General features: G+C 44.3%; 1 protein-coding gene across 2 annotated transcripts in view; it reads right to left on the bottom strand.

Annotated features, from left to right (window-relative positions):
• FBXO21 (F-box protein 21) overlaps positions 1 to 20,555 on the bottom strand; it is a 50,324-nt gene extending 29,769 nt beyond the window's left edge. The window contains exon 1 of one of the 2 annotated variants that reach the window (XM_070763079.1): positions 20,228 to 20,555. In XM_070763079.1, the coding sequence (XP_070619180.1) occupies positions 20,228 to 20,553 (326 nt within the window). In that variant the 5' untranslated portion in view covers positions 20,554 to 20,555. The remainder of the gene's footprint in view (positions 1 to 20,227) is intronic. The other variant, XM_070763078.1, reaches the window with a different exon arrangement.
• Positions 20,556 to 20,867: the final 312 nt, after the last annotated feature.

The raw sequence follows: 20,867 nt of genomic DNA, 5'->3' as shown, positions 1-20,867 counted from the left end.
TTATTCAAGAAACTCCCCGCCTCAACGACACGGAGTAGAAATAAAGATATTAAAACAAGTTCCAAGAAGTGTCAGAGAAAACAGAAGAGATTACCACTTTTTAACCAAAATCTTGATTAAAGAAAATATCACTTACCGTTGGCTTATTCCACAAGGACTTTCTCTGACATGGCGCTCTACAAGGTACAAACTGGAAAACGTAGATCAAGCTATGTTCTTTCTTGAACAGAGTGGCTTGGGCCACTCCGACCATGTAAGTAAGCAACTAGTGGTCCAACTACAACCAGTTCAACAGCAACCAGGGGAAAAATCACTAACTCAGCAAGAAGAAAACCTGGGGGCAACTGCCCAAGTAATAGAGCAGGACCAAGGTTCTAGAAGAGTTCAACCTCAGCGAGAAACCAAAAAACCTATTAAATGACAACGAATAAAGACTTGAAAATCTTTTCCGTAAATGTTAATGGACTTAACGAACCAAGAAAAAGGAAGCAAATTTTTTCCAAAATCAGAAACCAAAATGTTCAGATTGCAATACTACAAGAAGTTCATATTAAAAAAGATAACCAAAAATTACTGTTGAATCCCAAAATTGGAAAAATGTATGCTGCATTAGCAGACCAAAAAAAAAGAGGTGTAGTGATGTATGTTAAGAATTCTATAAATTCCAAACAAATATATAAGGATAAAGAGGGTAGGATATTGATTGTACAAGTAGACATTGAACCCAGACCTCTAGTGGTTGTTTCTATTTATGCCCCCAATGAAGACCAAATGACATTCTATAAAAATTTACACCAAATAATAACAGATTTAGCTATTGATAATCTATTGATAATAGGTGATTTTAATGCTATCGCGAACAGACAATTAGACCACTCAGGAGGGGGAGGTAATAAAAAAAGGGGAAAAGGTAAAAAAACAAGAAGAAACTTGCTACCCAGTACTTTTCAAAAAATGAAAGCGGAACTATTATTAAGTGATATTTGGAGGGAAAGACACCCTCTCAAAAGGCAATTTACCTTTTATTCCAATCCTCACAAAATTTGGACGAGAATTGACATGTTATGGGCACCAAAAACGGTGGCAGAACAAATAAGAGAAGTTGACATAGACGTTAATACATGGGCCGATCACAATCCAATAGTGGTCTATATGACGATGAATAATAAACAGAACAATTGGCGGATGAACAGGTATATATTAAATGACAAGAAATATAAGGATTGGATTGAAAAGGAATTAAAAATATTTTTTGAAATTAATAAAACATCAGACACTACTCCACAGAACTTATGGGATACAGTTAAAGCGTACATAAGAGGTTTAACAATATCTTATACAGCAAAATACAATAAGGAAAAGAAATTAGAGTATTTACAATTAACAAACGAACTAAAACAATTAGAATCTTTATCGCAGCAACATACTAAGAATAGAGATCTAAAGACAGAAATAAACGTAATTAAACATAAAATTAGAGTTATAGAACAAAACCAACTAACTGAAAAGATTAAAAGAGCAAAGCAACAATACTTTGAATATGCAAATAAACCTGGCAGATGGCTAGCGTATAAACTTAGAAAACAGAGTCAATCAAAATTAATCCAAAAATTGGAAGATAAAGATGGTAAAATAAAATACGATACAGAAGGTAAGGCAGACATTGTGTATAATTTTTATAAGGAATTATATGCTAAAGATCATGTCATTGAAGATGAAGTTTTTAACTATTTAGAGGCTTCAAATCTACCACAAATAACAGAAGATCAACAGGCTACCATGGATGGACCAATAACAATGGAGGAACTCCTAATAACAATTAAAAAACAGAAAAGCAACAAGGCCACAGGCCCAGATGCCATACCTGCAGAATGGTATAAGATAGATAATGAAACAATAAGAAACCATATGTTAGAAACTTTTAATTCCTGTAGACTTGACGGAAAAATTCCTAAATCTTGGTCAGAATCACTGACAACCTTAATACATAAACAGGGTACAGAACCAGAAAAAATCAAAAATTATAGGCCTATATCACTATTAAATGTAGACTATAAGATCTTTATTGCCATTTATGCAGAGAGACTCAAAGGAGTTATAAATGGAATAATACACCAAGACCAAAATGGGTTTCTTCCAGGGAGACAAATTAAAAATAATATTAGAACTGTAATAAATATACTAGAGTACTACGAACAACACCCAGATAAGATGGCATCTTTAATGTTTTTGGATGCTCAAAAAGCCTTTGACAACGTTAATTGGATATTTATAAAAATGCAATTAAATAAAATGAGATTTGGCCCAAAATTTGTTAATCTAATAGATACCATATATTCAAAACAAACAACGAATATAATATTGAATAACAGTCAATTACCAATACTTGACATAAATAAGGGAGTTCGCCAAGGATGTCCTATATCACCACTGTTATTTATTATGACCCTTGAAACCTTATTAATTAAAATAAGAGCGGACCCCAGAAGAACCGTTGCACTTACCTGAACGGTCTTCTCGCTGCACTGCAAGGAGAGTCCAACATGGGTTAATCTACAGCCTATTGGAAGGGACTGAGTTAAAAATTAGCATAAATAACCGGTCCAACCCCCATGTTGCCCTCTCTGGGTCAGTCTTATAATAAAACGAAGTCATAGTGTTAGAAAAACAAGAAAACTTTATTCAACTGATTCAACAGAATCCAACTCAACTATGAATCGTCTAGTGACCCTGGGCCTGTTAGCCGGGTGGGTTTGGACTCTCCTTGCAGTGCAGCGAGAAGACCGTTCAGGTAAGTGCAACGGTTCTTCTCCACTTGCACTGCTTCGGAGAGTCCAACATGGGATATACCCAAGCTTTAAACTATTAGGGAGGGAGAAGGCTGGACCAGGGGCGCAGACTCCGTGCAAACTCTCTGCAACACTCTGCGTCCAAAGGCCGCTTCAGCTGAAGCGAAACTGTCCAAACGGTAGTGCTTGATAAACGTATTGGGGGCAGTCCAGGTTGCTGCCCTACAGATATCTTCAAGGGGGGCCTGTGTCGCCCAGGCCGCTGATGTGGCTGCACTTCTAGTAGAGTGGGCCGTGATACCTCTAGGTATTGGTGCCGACCTTGATTTATATGCTATGGCGATGCAGGAGCGTATCCAACAACTGACAGTCTTAGAGGATACTTTACTCCCCATGGATGCCGGGAAGTAGGAAACAAACAGGGCCTCTGTTTTCCGGAAGGAACCTGTCCGTCGTATGTATATTTTGATGGCACGACGGACATCAATTTTGTGCCACTTTAGTTCCAGTGGATGTGACCCTTTGGCACAAAAATCCGGAAGGATGATGTCTTGTGACCTGTGGAAGACCGTGTTTACTTTTGGTAAAAAGGTAGGATCAGGCCTCAGGACTACATTGTTTGTATGAAATATGCATAAGTCCGGTCTGATTGACAAGGCCGCGAGTTCGGATACTCGCCTCGCTGATGTGATTGCTGTTAAGAAGGCCGTTTTAAACGATAAGAGACGAAGTGGAATATCTCTTAGAGGTTCGAAGGGAGGTTCTGTCAAGGCCTGCAGGACCAGAGGTAAGTCCCAGGTAGGGAATCTGTGAATGGTGGGGGGTCTGATGTTCGATGCCCCCCTGATAAAATCCCGAATCCATGGGTGTTGTGAAATTGGGCGAGAAAAGTCCATTTTAAGGATTGTGGCTATAGCTGCCGTTTGCCTGCGAAGCGTGTTGGGTGACAGTCCTTTGTCCAACCCAGCTTGTAAGAATTCTAGGATCTGGATTACGGAAGGGGCCTGTGGGTCCTGATGACGGTTTCTACAAAATAAACAGTATGCCCTCCATGTGGCCTGATAAATGCGGGTCGTGGAGGGTCGGCGAGCTGCCTGCATAGTATTTATTACTTTGTCCGGTAGTTGTTCTCTCCTCAATCTCTCCCCCTCAAGTGCCACACGGCAAGACTCCACCACTGAGGGTCTGGGTGGTAAATCGACCCCTGTGTCAGGACCACCTTGTGGTGTGGGATTCGCCAGGGGGGAGAAATTGAAAGACCCATCAAGTCTGCGAACCAAGGCCTCCTGGGCCAGAATGGGGCCACCAAGAGGATTTCCGCTTGTTCTTGCAGCAGTTTGTTGACTACCCTTGGGATCAGACAGACTGGGGGAAAGGCATATAGCAGACCCTCCGGCCACTGGCATGACAGGGCATTGATCTGCTCTGCTCCCGGCGAGGGGAACCTTGAAAAGAACCTGGGCAATTGGTTGTTGTGGTGGGTGGCAAACAAATCCACCTGTGGTGTCCCGTATTTGTGAATGATCTCCATGAACAGATCGTTGCCCAGGCTCCACTCCGCCGGATCTATGGTGGTCCGGCTGAGCCAGTCTGCTTGAAGATTCGAGATGCCGGATATGTGTTCCGCCCTCAAGGATGATAGGTGACGTTCCGCCCATTTGAACAGGGACTGGGATTCCCTCATCAGGCGACCCGATCTTGTGCCGCCCTGATGGTTGATGTGCGCCCTTGTCGCCACATTGTCTGTGAGGATCAATACGTTTTGACCTCTGACCTGTGCAGTGAAATGTCTGAGAGCCAGGTGAACGGCTCTGAGCTCCAGGTAATTGATGTTTGGGCATGTGAGCTCCTCTTCGGTCCAAAGGCCCTGGGCCACTCCCACCTCGGAGTGCGCTCCCCAGCCCGAGAGGCTCGCGTCCGTTGTTATGGTCATCTCCTGTTGTGGCAGGAACGGTGATCCTTGCGTGAGGGCTGATGACTTCCACCAAGGAAGTGATTTCCTTACTTCGTGCGAAATTGCCACTGATGCGGACGAGTGACTCGTTCTGTTCCTCTGAAAGGGAATGAGGAACCATTGCAGAGGCCTGGCATGGAGCCTGGCCCAAGGTAGAATGTCTATACAAGAAATGAGTACCCCCAACAGTTGAGAGAGGAAGGCTAAGGTCGGAGAACGGTTGCGTTGTAGCTGTGTGACCAAGGTTTTGACCTTGGCTTGTCGCTCTGCTGAAAGGAAGACCATGCCGGTTGTGGTGTCTATGTTGGTGCCTAGGTGAGGTAGGTACCTTGTTGGTGTAAAGTGGCTCTTTTGATGATTGATGGAGAAACCGAGGTGTTCTAGTGTCCTCATGGTTTCTGTTAGGTCGTGGTGAGCCCGTCCAGGACTTTTGGACAGGATGATGATATCGTCCAGATACGCCATGAGTCGTAGTGGACGAGACCTGAGATGAGCTGTGAGTATGTCCAGCAACTTTGTGAATGTCCTGGGTGCCGATGATAGGCCGAAAGGCATGGCCTTGTACTGGAAATGCTGGTTGTCGAGGCAAAACCGAAGGTATTTCCTGTAATCCTGATGTACTGGGATATGCAGGTAGGCCTCTTTGAGGTCTATCGACGTTAACCAATCCCCTTTGCGAATTGCTGCTAATATTGTCTTTAGGGAATGCATCTTGAAACGCCGATATTTGAGGTATATGTTCAGTTGCTTCAAGTTTAGAATGAGGCGGCAACCACCGGAGGCCTTGGGTACTATGAACACGATTGAATAGTATCCCCGCCCCTCCTGATGGGACGGTACCCTTTCGATGGCGCCTATCTGGAGGAGGTGGTTGATCTCGTGATACAGAAGGTTGTTCTTGAGGTTGTTGAAGGTTGTTGGGCATTGCAGGAACCTGCTGGGAGGTTCCTGAATAAATTCCAAAGTGAGACCTTGAGCTATAGTCCTTAGAGCCCAAGAGTCTGTAGATATGGCTTCCCAAGAGGCGGTGAAGTGTTGTAGCCGTCCTCCTATAGGAAGGTTCTCGATGGAGTCATTTGTTCCTTCTATAACCTCCTCTGCTGGAGCCTCTGTATGGTCTCCTTGATTGTTGGAATTGTTTATTCCGGTCTCCAAAGCCACCCCTGTCTGCTCTGTACGAAGTTTGAGAGTATGACCCCTGAGTGTATGACCTTCCAACCTGGGGTGCATTGGAGGAGGCCTCTGCCCGAAAGGGTGGACGTCTGAAGTATGGTGTGGTCCGTCTGTCTTGCCTCCTATAGGTTCTGGGTAAGACCTTTTTCTTGTCTTTATCCTCTATGAGGACCTTGTCAAGAGCTTCACCAAACAATTTTGCACCATCAAATGGGGCTGAAGCCAGACGCCATTTGGACTTGGCGTCAGCTTGCCATGTCCGGAGCCAGAGTAAGCGTCGAGCCGACTGATTTGCTGCAAGAGCCCGTGAAGAAAAACGGGATGCCGATAAAGTGGCGTCCGCGGAGAACTCTGCTGCCGCTAATAGCTTGTTGAGGTCTTGCCTCAAGCGGCCATCTTCCGGTCCTAGCCTCGTGAGCATGTCTTGCAGCCAAAGGACCGACGCCCGGTTAAAAAATGAAGCAGCTGAGGCTGCTTTGAGGGCCCATGCATTCATTTGATGGGCCTTTTTGATTATGCTCTCGGCCCTCCGGTCTTCTGGTCGTAGGCCGTCTGCCACCTCTGATGGCACTAGTGCATTAGAAACAAGAGCCGCTACAGGGGCATCGACAGATGGGAATTCTAGTAAATTCTCCAATTCTGGTTCAAACGCATAGAATTTCCTTTCTGAGACTGTTGGGCCTAGAGCACCCGCTGGGTATTGCCAGGGTCTTTTAACATTGTCCAAGAACAATTTGGGAGCAGGTATACAGTCTGCATCCCTCTGGGTTTCAGTAAGTACCCTTGAGGTCGGTTGAGTGATCTCTGCCTGGTCAGCGGGCTTGCCAGGTGCATCTGAGGCGATAGTTAACTTAGCCTTGTTCAAGAGCACACGAAAAATAGAGGGCCTAAAGAGGCCAGTATATGCCGGGGGTTCTGGAGGTACACCCTCATCCTCTGATAGGCCATCCTCCGGATCAGAACCATGCTCCCTAAAGCCCATGTCCTCCTGAAAGGATTCGTGCGTGGGAGATGGGGGTGCCGGAGCTGCCCATATATTCCTCTGGACAGATGGAGAAGGGCGAGGCGAAGCAGGGGGGGCACTGGGCATGTGTTGTTGGGCCCCAGCCACTATGCCATGGGAATAGGCCGAAGCAATCATGTCCTGCAATGCAGGTGGCAGGCGTTGCCAGGTGTCTGGGGATGATCTGAGGCCAGCTGCTGTCGGGGTGAATGAGGCAGTTGGCATTGGTTGAGATGCCATGTGCCATGCCGGGGAAGAAGAAGAAGAAGGCCTGGTAATGTCTGGCCTAGTTGGCTCTGCCACCTGGGATGCACCCCCAAATCTATCCGGTGACCAGTCCCGATCAGTTGCTGATCCCATGCCCTCCGGGAGCCCCGGGGGGGTAGTACCTGTTATAGGTGCATTTTGTGGCATGGCAGCTTGCTTTTGTGCCTCCAATTGCTCCTCCAGGGCTTTGATGCGCCTTTCAGCATCTCTCATTGCAGAGGAGGTTTGCGAAGATTTAGACTTGGGCTTGGAAGAGTGAGACTTCTCCTTAGCCTTTGTGATCGGGGCCTCAGCTGTCCCCTGTTGGGCTGGATCGGCCATGAGGATGATTATAAAGCTCCGTGAGACCAACAGGTAATTATAGCTGCGTTTGAGCAATTTGGTCAGTAAAAATGGCCGCCGCTATTATGTTCCGCCTCTTCCTGTTGCACAGGACATCCGGCCGATATAATTGGGTAATCGGACTGTCCGTCAATCCTCCAAGATGGCGGCCCGGAGCTAAGCCTCAAAATGGCGGCGCCCTGTGTTTGGCGCCTTTATTGTCATGGCCGCGCCCATTACAGCTGCCGTTGCGAACGGCGATGCTTTTCTCGGGCTTCCTGGCTCGGCGCTCCGCTCGCCGGCTCGTTTCCCAGCCGCGGCTTTTCTTTCCTGGCGGGAAATTCAAATGTCCTCTTTTCGTCGTCTCCGGCTCCCGATGGTCGCTCCGAACAGAGGTATGGCCGCGCAGGCCGGGGACCTCGTTCCTTGGGCGACGCCCGGTCCTTGGAGCTGTACCCTCGCAGGGAAGAGGCTCCGACCTGGGTGAAGAGAAGTGGGCATAGCTCCGCAGAACCAGGGGCCCAAACTGCCGAACTACATTGTCCAGTCTCTGAAAGACAAACAGAAAAAATTTTTTTGTTAGTGAATATCTTAATATGCTTTATAATAAAACAATAAAAAACAGTAAAAGTTAAGCAAATGTACAAGCTAAAATAACAAGACTACAAGAGTCATAGGAGGAAAAACTCATGAGTCCCTCCACTATGACTGAGTTTTTTAGACTGACCCAGAGAGGGCAACATGGGGGTTGGACCGGTTATTTATGCTAATTTTTAACTCAGTCCCTTCCAATAGGCTGTAGATTAACCCATGTTGGACTCTCCGAAGCAGTGCAAGTGGAGAATAAAAGGTTTAACCGTAGGAGATGAAATCTATAAACTCCAGGCCTTTGCAGATGATCTAATGTTTATAATTGAAGAACCGACTACAACAGTTCCTACTTTATTACAAACCATTGAACAATATGGAAACGTAGCAGGTTTAAAGATAAACAAAAACAAAACACATTACTTGACTAAAAATATGAACAAAACACTAGAAACTAAATTAGAAACTATTTCTGGAATAAAGACTGTAAAAAAGGTAAAATATTTAGGAATAAATTTAACAGCGAAAACAATAACATTAAAAAATGATAATTATATGAAATTGTTAGCAGAAATTAAAAAAGACTTAGCAACCTGGAACAATTTGAAAATATCTTTCTTAGGAAGAATTGCAACAATTAAGATGAACATTTTACCCAAGGTCTTATTTCTTTTTCAGACAATACCAATAAACCCAGGGGGTATCTTTTTAAAAACTTTAACCAACTTAGTTAAAAAATTTATATGGCAAGGTAAAAAAGCAAGGATAAAAATGAATTGTTTAGAAGATATCAAAGAAAGAGGAGGATTTGGCCTTCCAAATTGGAAATTATACTATCAGGCCGCTGCACTAACATGGCTTAGAGATTGGATAATCTTAGATAATAAAAGAACACTCGAATTAGAAGGACATGATTTAATGCTTGGATGGCACGCATTTTTATGGTATGATAAGGACAAAAACCATTCATATTTTAAAAGGCATACATTAAGGAAATACTTACTAGAAGTATGGAAAGATATAAAGAAGAATCATTTCTTAAGCATCCCAGATTGGTTAGCTCCCTTAGAAGCAATAACGCATCCAAAGTCTATAAAGGACAAGAAAATGACTCATAGATATAAAGAACTATTAAATGATCAGATGAAGCTTAAATCTAGAATTGAACTACAAGAAGAAGGGATAATAATAGATTGGTGGCACTATGCCCAGATCCGATCTAGATATCAGAAGGATAAAACTCTTTACATTTTTAATAAAAGTAAGAATCCTTTAACTACCTTAATAACCACTAACTCTACAAAAATGATAGGGAAAATATATAAACTACTTATTGCTCATAAAAATATAGAGTTGACTTTAAAAGATACTATGATAAGATGGTGTAGAAATATTGGTAAGGAAATAGATATAGACACATGGGAGAAAGTGTGGATTAATAATTGGAAAATGACTAAATCAGTTTCTTTAAAAGAAAACCAAATCAAAATGTTCTATAGATGGCATCTCCCACCAAATAGGATAGCAAAAATGTTTCCCAAAACATCCCCAATATGTTGGAAATGTAAGAAGGATATAGGAACTTACTATCATCAATGGTGGACATGTAGCAAAGCAAAACTATATTGGAAGATGATTGAAAAAATATTAAAAGAAATAATAAAACAAGATATAGATAATACCCCGGAATTTTATTTATTAGGTGTCACAACCCAGATTTATAAGAAAGAAATTTTTTATTTAATCATACATATATTAACTGCGGCTAGAATAATATATGCGCAAAACTGGAAAGGGGAGGAAATCCCCAAGGAAGAAGAGGTTATAGCTAAGATATTAGATTGCGCTGAAATGGATATGATGACAAGAAGATTAAACGATCAAGAGGATACTAAATTTTACGAAACATGGAATAACGTTTACAAATGGATAGATAAGAAAAAATAAGATATATCGTTAGTGGTTGTTTTTTCTTTCTCTTTATTTTGTATTAGTTTTTATTTAGATGATAATAATAGTAATATTAGTTTAAAAGGATTTTTTGATGATTATGATATAGCTATGTATGTATAAGTATAAGCAATATATTAAGATTTTTGAAGTATAATAGTTGAATTTAGTCTTACTGTTTAGATTGAAGGTTTAATACTATTTTATTATAGTAATTAGGATTATATTAAAGGTATCTTTCTTTTTTGGTAACTATGTTATATTAACCTTAATACCCACATTAAGATTTGTAAACTTCAATTCAAATTTATTAATTTTTTCTTTTTTTTATAATAGTTAATACATATGTATTCTTTTTCTATATTTGAATTTATACTTTCATAAGAAGCGGGGGAAATACACCCCCACTTTATGTTCATTGTTTGTTTGTATTTGTTTGTCTTTTTATGAAAAATAATAAAAAAACTATTAAAAAAAAAAAAAAAAGAAAGGGAGCGAGAGAGAAAAATAAAGCAAGAAAGAGAGGGAGAGAGAGAGCGGGAGAGTGCTGCTTTTTTGCTTCTTCGCTGCCCCGCAGGGAGCCTGGAAGCTCTGCAAGAGCGTCTGGAGGGGGCAGTAAACAATTTATCAGGACCCCCCGCGCACTAACTTGTTAACGGCCACACCGTCCCAGCCAGGCGACGGGGAGGCCCTCCCGATGCTTGCCCGCCGCCTAGGCCCCGCGCTTGGAGCTGGGGGCGACGGGCCTAGCCTCGGCTTACTTGGCCCCGGCGCGGCCGAAGCGCGGGGCGGAGTAGGCGGCGGCGGCTGCTTCAGGCCCGCCCCCGAGCTGAGCTTCCTTTGGCTTCCTTCAAGGCAAAGCTGCAAAGCTCACCTGCCGCCTCGAAGGAAGCCAAAGGAAGCTCAGCTCAACGAGGACCGGCTGTTGGTCTCTTGAAGCTGCCGCTGCCCACTGCAGAGATCCCTTTGCCCGAACGGAGGCGGCGACGGCGGGCTCAAGGGACCAAGAGCCGGTCTTTCTCGGCGCTGAATTGTTGCAGCCTCTGAGTCCGCCTCCGGGCGAAGGGATCTCCTCGGGGAGAAAGGAAGGAAGCCAAAGGAAGCTCAGCTCAACGAGGACCAGCTGTTGGTCCCTTGAACCCGCCGCCGCCTACGTTCGGGCGAAGGGATCTCCGCAGTGGGCGTTGGTGGCGGTGGCAGCTTCAAGGGACCAACAGCCGGCCCTCCTTCAGCTGAGCTTCCTTTGGCTTCCTTCCTTTCTCCCCGAGGAGATCCCTTCACCCGGAGGCGGACTCAGAGGCTGCAACAATTCAGCGCTGAGAAAGACCAGCTCTTGGTCCCTTGAGCCCGCCGCCTCCGTTCGGGCGAAGGGATCTCTGCAGTGGGCAGCGGCAGCTTCAAGGGACCAACAGCCGGTCCTCGTTGAGTTGAGCTTCCTTCGAGGCGGCAGGTGAGCTTTGCAGTTTTGCCTCGAAGGAAGCTCAGCTCGGGGGCGGGCCTGAAGCAGCCGCCGCCGCCTACTCCGCCCCGCGCTTCGGCTGCACCGGGAGCTCTGGTGGGCGCGGGGCAGCAGGGCAAGCCACGAAGGTGGCGCAACGTGGGTCAAGCGGGAGGGCACAGCAGTAGTCGTAAGGCGGCGGTGGGGCGGTTGGCTGCAAGGCACCGGCGGCGGCGGCTTGATGTGTTGCAGGACGCCGTACATTGCTGGCGCTGCGCTGGGCATGGGGCTGGCACCTCCGTCCTGGGCCAGCCAGCGGGCCAGCGCCAGCAATGTACTGCGACCCGACGTCGGTGCCACCGTCTTGGGAGCTTCTGCTTGCAGCCGACTGCCCCGCGGCGTGTTGCAGGGCAGAAAAAGAAAGAAGAGAGGAAGGAAGAGAGAAGAAAAGGAGAGAGAGAAAGAAAGCAAGAGAGAGAAGGAGAGAAAACAAGTGAGGGGGGAGGGAATGTGAGAGAGAAAAATGAGAAAATGATGGAGGGAAAGAACGAGGGAGAGGGGAAAAAACAAATGAGAAAGAAGGGAAAAAAGGGAGAGGGAAGAGAGAAGTGGGAAGGAGGGAGGGAAGGAAAGAAGGAGAAATGGCAGGAAAAGGAAGGAAGGAAAGGAGGAAGGAAGGAAGAAGAAATGGAGGGAACAAAGAAGGAAGGAAGAATGAAATGAATGGAGGGGGCGGAGGAAGGAAGGACTTTTTTTGGGGGGGGGTGTAAATTTTTAAAAAATTTTCTCAACATACATTCAACCAATACAATGTACCATCTAATTTTCCCTGAATAAAATGCGGTATTTTGTCAGTAACTAATATCAATCATCAAAAAAGTTGCAAAAGTTTTTTTTCTAATGTTGTCATCCAGGTACATACTTTTCTTTTAATTAAATTCCCTCCTTAATGTTCCTTCAAAAAGTACAACACCAATTATATTTCCAACTTATTAATCATTATGCCAAAGTGCTTCCTTCTTTATATATTTTTCTATAAATATTTTATACATTTTTCTATAAACCAAGAAAACCTTGTTTAGCCAATCAGATGTTAACAAAAGAAAATTAAAAACAAAACATAAACATGTATGAATTTCAGACTTCTTCCCCCCCTCTAAATAGTACGTTCCCATTTTGTTTTTTAATGTTAAAATAAGGTATGTGCAGTGTGCATAGGGATTTGTTCATAGTTTTTTTTATAGTCCGGCCCTCCAACAGTCTGAGGGACAGTGAACTGGCCCCCTGTGTAAAAAGTTTGGGGACCCCTGTGCTACATCCTTCCTGTCAATGACTACTTCAGCTTCAACCACCACAGCACACGAGCACACAACAGATACAAAGTTAAGGCAAACTGCTCTAAACTCGACTGCAGGAAATACGACTTTATTTATTTATTTATTTATTTGTTTGTTTGTTTATTTATTTATTTATTGGATTTGTATGCCCCCCTCTCCGCGGACTCGGGGCGGCTAACAACAGTGATAAAAACAATATGTAGCAATCTAATAATAAAACAACTAAAAACCCTTATTATAAAAACCAGACATACATACTGACATATCATGCATAAACTGAAGAGGCCCAGGGGGAAAGAACATCTCAGTTCCCCTATGCCTGACTTTAGTAACTGAGTAGTTGATGCATGGAACTTACTACCAGACTCTGTAGTATCATCACCAAACCTCCCAAACTTCACCCTTAGACTATCCACTGCTGATATCTCCTGATTCCTAAGAGGTCAAGTAAGGGCCATGCATAAGTGCACCAGCGTGCCTTCTGTACCCTGTCCTAATGTTTCTTTTTTATTAGTATCATGTATATAATTATTGTTATATTTTTATATACCACCAATACATATCTGACAAAACAAACAAATAAATAAAATAAAAATAAATAAATGTAGTTGCATACCTACCAAAAGTAACAGAAGAGCAGTGTTTCTTAACCATGGCAGCTTTAAGATTCGTGGACTTCCAATTCCTAGAATTATGGGAGTTGAAGTCCACTCATTTTAAAGTCACCAAGATTGAGAAGCATTGCAGTAGAGCAGTGTTTCCCAACCTTGGCAACTTGAAGATATCTGGACTTCAACTCCCAGAATTCCCCAGCCAGCATTCGCTGGCTGGGGAATTCTGGGAGTTGAAGTCCAAATATCTTCAAGTTGCCAAGGTTGGGAAACACTGCAATAGAGTGTCCATTGAATTTGGGTGAGCAGAAAGGGGAGGAAAGATGGAGAATTTTTCAAAATTGGCTGCTGAGCCTGAACAAATGGCTTAGTAGGGAAACAATCATCTTCCACTCAGCTCCGCAGAGCTGTTATTTTGGGAACCCCAATCAGTTAACAGACCCACCATGTCCTCCTCAATGACAGAACCTTCTAATTACATAAAATAAACAGCTTAATGATATTATTAGTGTGCAGCCACCAGTTCCTCATTCCTTTCCCATCAGCTAGGGAGAGGCATTCATGAGTTGGGAGAGCCATGTTAACAAGGTTAGCCATTGAATAGACATAACAACTAAGTCAGCCCATGGGAGCTAACCACTTCTGACTCTGTGCAGAGAATCGAAACTGAAAGCTTAAGGCTGGGTGTGGCTCTGCTCACTCTGTGCTCTCTCTGCTTGTCTGCTCTGCTGAAATGAAACTAACTCACCTGCTTGTGTTTACTTGCAACTACATTGAAGAAGTCTGCTAATGGTATTATAACTTCATCTGTTACTATGTTTATAAAGAAGTTAATGGATCCAGCTGAATCAGTTATCTGTGTGTGCTTCTGGTTTTGATTTTTGCAACAAACTTTAATACAATCCTTTTTAGAAATCCCTACAAGGGCTAGGCCAAAGGGAAAGAAGGGCCATACAGTAGTCCCTCACCTATCGCTGGTGTTACGTTCCAGACCTGGCCGCGATAGGTGAAATCCGCGATGGGGAATTTATCGACTGATAGTACTTATTTAAGTATTTATATTGTAATTGTTTGGTAAGTTTTCATTGTTTTAAGTGTTTATAAACCCTTCCCACACAGTATTTATTTTAGATACAGTATTTAAATACAGTATTTACAATTTTAGATATATATATTTTTTTAAAAACCTGCCGATCGAGTTCGGCGGGCTGTTTAAATCTGCCGATCGACTTCCTCAGAAACCCGCGATGAAGTGAAGCCGCAGTAGGTGAAGCGCGGTATAGCGAGGGACTACTGTATACATGTGTGACTGAATACTATGTGAATACCTGTATTCTAAAAGAAATCATTGGATTAAGGTAATCCAATGCACCATATTCTGCTTAATTCATTTACGACTGAGGTCCAAGGGCTAAAGAGCCATGATTCAATCCAGATGGCCACATATTTTTAATAAATAAAAGGATGCACCTCAAATAAACCCAGTCTGAGCTGAAGAAGTTTCTTGGATGAGAAGTGACACATCTTCAAGGAAAACCTTTAATTGGATTTAATCTTATTGTAACCTACTGTTTTTTATATGTTGTAAGCTGCCCCGAGTCCTCGGAGAGGGGCGGCATAGAAATCCAATGAATAAATAAATAAGTAAAATAAATAAAACACAAAGAAAGTCCAGTGGCCTCTTGGGAAAAAAAGCACCTTTGGGACAACCATGACCCGAACGGCTGAGAATCTCCACAGACAACTCAAATAAATAATAATAATAAATATTATTATTATTAATTAGATGTATGCCGCCCCTCTCCGGAGACCCGGGGCGGCTCACAACATACAATACAAAACAATATATGTACAAATCTAACAATTAAAACTATGACTAAAAACCCATTATCTTAAAAAAAAATCAATACTTCACAATCATCCACACATAACATTTAATGGTCAACCACACCCTATCTATGGAAGCTTGCAATGATGCCACACAATGTACTGTCGTTGTTTTTAACTTTTTAGTTCAAGACTTTTACCGATCTCTCTTTTTCTTTCACTGCTGGAAATACGACTCGCAAGCATTTGCATTAACACTTCCAGAGTCAATAATGACAAGAGTGTTTGGAAAGAGATATATGTAAATTTTCTCTTCCAGGGAGAAGAAGTTTGCCGGCTGCCTGGCTTTGTTCATGCCTTGGCAAGGGAAGACAAGCTTTTTTAATTCCTCCCACCCCATAGTTTTCCGAACTGCCAGTTGGCTTGTAAAACTCCGAATGAGCAGTTCAAAGGAAGGAGATATCCTGTCTGCACCTGCAGAAGAGGCCGAACCATCGGGCGAGTTCAGCAAGCTAAAACTCGCGAGTTTGCTTCCAAGTGGCCGTCCGCGATTCAGACAGCGGCTTTAGCCTGCCAAGCAGCCAAATTGGACCGTCCAAAGATTCAGTTCCAAGCGTGCGGGCTGGCGAGAATGGAGTCCTGCCTTCCAAAAGCAGCCGTTTTCTTTGAACGTGAGACTTTCTGGCAGGCGAAGAGTTATTGACCTGTTCCTTTGGGCCGGGCTCCATTTGAAGTAATTACATCGGAGGGCTTTAAATCCTCCCCCTTGCAAATTCGGTTGGAGGAATTAATTCTCTGCCCTGCTGCTTTAAAATAAACAGTTGCAATAATAACGGGCGGCCATGTGTGCCACCGTATTCCAGGCAACGAGTCATTTGGCACCCGCTGGTCATTCAAAGCCACTAAATACATCTATCACTGAAAAGGAACTGCATAAGGCAGAGATGAAAGCAAGCAGATACGGATGGACGGGACCCACAATAGAAGGTTTGGGAATGGCAAAGTCAGTTATTGGAAGCATTCCTCACCAACACTGCCCTTTGTCAACTCCAGATAGTAAAATAATTAAAGGGGAAAAGTTTACAAGCTAGGACAACCAGATGCCTATTAAAGAAAATGGATAAAAGTATTTGGACCAGGTTATCTCTGGGACCGCCTTCTGCCACACGAATCCCAGCGACCAATTAGGTCCCACAGAGTTGGCCTTCTCCGGGTCCCGTCAACTAAACAATGTCGTTTGGCGGGGCCCAGGGGAAGAGCCTTCTCTGTGGCGGCCCCGGCCCTCTGGAACCAACTCCTCCCAGAGATTAGAATAGCCCCCACCCTTCTTGCCTTTCGCAAGCTTCTTAAAACCCACCTTTGTCATGAGGCATGGGGGAATTAAGATATTCTTTCCCCCTCGGCTTCCACAATTTATGTATGGTACGTTTGTATGTATGATTGGTTTTTTAAAAAAGGGGTTTTAGCTTCTTTAGTATTGGATTGTCACACGTTGTTTTTATTACTGTTGTTAGCCGCCCCGAGTCTACGGAGAGGGGCGGCATACAAATCCAATAAAATGAAATGAAATGAAATTCTCTCTCTGAATTTTTAAGTAGGACTGTCATTGATGAAGCAGCAGAAAGAGCTTTTGAAGTCACAGAATAGCTAGGTAAATGATAAACTAGCATGTATATATGTATGTATGTAAACTGCTGCCAACCTGCCTTCCATTGAGGACCTGTATACTGCACGAGTCAAAAAGAGGGCAGTGAAAATATTTACTGACCCCTCGCATCCTGGACACAAATTGTTTCAACTCCTACCCTCAAAACGTCACTACAGAACACTGCACACCGAGAACTAGACACAAGAACAGTCTTTTCCCCAAATGCCATCACTCTGCTAAACAAATAATTCCCTCAACACTGTTAAACTTTTTACTAAGTCTGTACAGTACTTCTATTTCTACTAGTTTTCTCTCATCATTCCTATCACCCATTTCCTCCCACTTAGGACTGTATGACTTTAACTTGTTGCTTATATCCTAAGATTTGTATTAATATTGATTGTTTCTTCATTGCTTATTTGACCCCGATGACAATCATTGTGTTGTACCACATGATTCTTGACAAATCTGTATTTTCTTTTATATACACTGAGAGCATATGCACCAAGACAAATTCCTTGTGTGTCCAATCACACTTGGCCAATAAAGAATTCTATTCTATTCTATGTTTCATAAGAGGCAAATGATGGAAACTAATCAAGGGGAGAAGCAACCTAGAACTAAGGAGAAATTTCCTGGCAGTGAGAACAATTAATCAATGGAACAGCTTGCCTCCAGAAGTTATGGATACCCCAATACTGGAGGTGTTCAAGAAGAGACTGGACAGCCATTTATCTGAAATGGTAGATGGTTTCCTGCCTGAACAGGGGGTTAGACTAGAAGACCTCCAAGGTCCCTTCCAACTCCATCGTTCTGTTATTCTGTTCAGTTATTCATGCATTCATTCACTTTCTATAGCTGCCCAACACAACAAGCGGGCCGTTTACACTTCTAAAATTATAAAACAATCAAAAAGAGACATTAAAACCGTAAAAACATCCACAAACAGCAGCAATGATGATTCATCAACCAACACCACAGCCAAATAACACATTCTGAGCTCCAGGCACGAGTGCAGAGCCAGGTTTTTAAGGCCTTGAAAATGGCCAACAGATCAAGTCATTCTAAATCTCCGAAGGACTAAAAAAAAATGAAGCATGCAGAATTTACACTGCTCAGAAATGTAAAGGGGCCACTCAAAGAACCCATCCTAGATCTGAATGAATGAAATATTCTCATGGAATACTTTATTTATTAATTAATTTATTAGATTTGTATGCCGCCCCTCTCTGTAGACTCCAACTGCACAAAGTCGAATGTGCTGACAACATGTGAAATGGATTGTCCATCACTGTTGCTTCCTAAGTGGACAGTTTCATATCACAGAAGTTTAGTTTACTTGGAGTTATATTGTGTTGCTTAAGTGTTCCCTTTATTTTTTTGAACAGTATACAGTGTTCCCTCGATTTTCACGGGGGATGCGTTCCGAGACCGCCCGTGAAAGTCGAATTTTCGCGAAGTAGAGATGCGGAAGTAAATACACCATTTTGGGCTATGGACATTATCACAAGCCTTCCCTTAACACTTTAAACCCATAAATTACCATTTTCCATTCCCTTAACAATTTACTCACCATTATTACTGGTATTCTCCATTGAATAAGACACTTAGTAATCCTGATATTTATAAACATAATTATTTATTAACAATAATTATTATTTTTGTTATTTATTTGCAAAAATTATCAGTTTGGCAATGATGTATGATGTCATCAAGCGGGAAAAACCGTGGTATAGAAAAAAACCCCGTGAAGTATTTTTTAATTAATATTTTTTGAAAAACCGTGGTATAGGCTATTCGCGAAGTTCAAACCCACGAAAATCGAGAGAACACTGTATTTTAAAAGTGGCTCGGGGCAGGTGAGTGGCATCTACAGGAAGTCCTCGACTTGCGACCACAACTGAACTCAACATTTCTGTGGCATTTATTAAGTGGGTCTTGCCCCATTTCACGATATTTCTCGCCACCATTTTTTAAAGCAAATCACCGCAGCGGATAAGTTAGTAATCTGGTTGTTAAGTTGAATCTGGCTCCCCCTTCTCTTTCTTAGCTGGGATTCCATCTGTCCTCCTGGCCCCCAAGCCCTCTGCCCATGCTCAGAAGCCTCGTTGCTCTGTTCCTGGCCATGCCCAGAAGCATCGCTTACCAATCTCTCTATTCCTGGTGCATCACGAGCTGCAAAAACAAGGCAGCTTCTTTAGATCTGGGACAACTTCTTCTTCCTCGCCCCACCTGTCCTTTGCACATGCCCAGACACCCTGGTGCAAAACCTGGAAACTTCTCCTGGCTGGAAGTACCTTGTCTTATATTCCTGCACTCTGCACAGGCCCAGACAAAATGATCCACCTGTGGTACAAAACCTGGATGCTCCTCTTCTATGCTCTCTGCACATGCTCCTTGGTGGGAATGCTGGCTGCTCTTCCTGGCTTGGAGTGCCCGGTCTTCTATCCCCGCTCTCTGCACATGCCCAGTCACCTTGATGCACCTGTGGTACCAAACCTGGACACTCCTGTATCCCTGCACTCTGCACATGTCCAGGCACCCTGATGCACCTGGGGTGCGAAACCTGGATGCTGCTCCTGTTTGGCTCTAACCCTCTACCCCTGCTTTCTGCACATGCTCAGACATCCCGATGCATCTGTGGTACAAAAGCTGGATATTTATTTATTTATTCATCGGATTTATATGTCGTTCCTCTCCGAGGACTCGAGGTGGCTTGATTCATGTATTTCTGCACTCTGCACATGCCCAGACACCTTGGTCCACCTGCGGTAAAAAAAACAAACCTGGACACTCCTCCTCTACCCCCGCATTCTGCATATGCCCAGACACACTGATCCACCTGTTGCACAAAACCTGGGCATTCCTTTATCCCTGCACTCTGCACATGCTCAGATTCCCTGATGCATCTGTGGTACCAAACCTGGACTCTCCTTTATCCTTGCACTCTGTACATGCCCAGGCGCCTTGGTGCACTCAATAGTGGGACCCCTGGACGCTCCTCATGGCTGGAAGCACCCTGTCTTCTATGCCTGCACTCTGCACATGCCCAGACACCCTGATGCACCTGTGCTACCAAACATGGACGCTCCTTTATCCCTGCACTCTGCACATGCCCAGGCGCCTTGGTGCACTCATGGTGGGAACGCGGAACGCTCCTCCTGGCTGGAAGTACCCTGTCTTCTATCCCTGCACTCTGCACATGCCCAGGCACTCTGCCGCAGCCGTGATGCGAAACCCGGAAGCTTCCCTCTACCACCCCCCTCCGTGCCGGACTGCTCTCTCTCCCCCCCCCCCACGCCCAGAGGCTGCCTCGCCCACCTGCGCCGCAGCTGCTCCCGCCAGACCTTCCCGCGGGGCTGGCAGGCTTCCCTCAGGTGGCGGCAGGTGCAGGAGAGGCGGCCTAGTTCGGCGGCGCCCAGCGAGCCGCAGCACAAGATGAGCTCCAGCAGCTCGCCGGGCAGCTCCGTCAGGCCCAAGGGAGCCGGGGCCGGAGCGGGTCCGAGGGCCGGCCGCTGCTCCTCGGTTTCTTCGGCCGCCGCCTCACGGGCCTCCCGCTCGGCCGCCGCCATCTTGCGCGCCGCAGCCTGGGAGCGTCTCTGAGGCCGAGGAGAGGATTGCGCATGCGCGGCGGGAGGGGTTTCCATCCCTCCCTCGGGGGGCGTCTGCAAAGCGCCTGCGCTGCTTACATACATTCTTCCTCGTTTAAATACAGATTGACAAGAGCTGGAAGGGGCCTTGTAGGTCATCTAGTCCAACCCCACCCACCCCACCCCGCCCAACCATGGCTGGGCTACTTTTATTCTGCTCTGTTGAGGACACAAGGAGGTTTATAAGAAGAAATCCTAAATTGCATTAACAGAGGGAGGGTGAACACAGTAGGTTTATGCACTATTTATTGAATACTTAATAGTTTTTTTATTGCCCTTCTCTAGTTCCTTAGTATGATCCTTAATTACTT

This window comes from Erythrolamprus reginae, chromosome 10 (assembly GCF_031021105.1).
Source record: "Erythrolamprus reginae isolate rEryReg1 chromosome 10, rEryReg1.hap1, whole genome shotgun sequence".
In the NCBI taxonomy this organism is placed as follows: domain Eukaryota; kingdom Metazoa; phylum Chordata; class Lepidosauria; order Squamata; family Dipsadidae; genus Erythrolamprus; species Erythrolamprus reginae.
The sequence above is the reverse complement of the archived record's forward strand: the minus strand, read 5'-3'. Positions and strand labels throughout refer to the sequence as shown.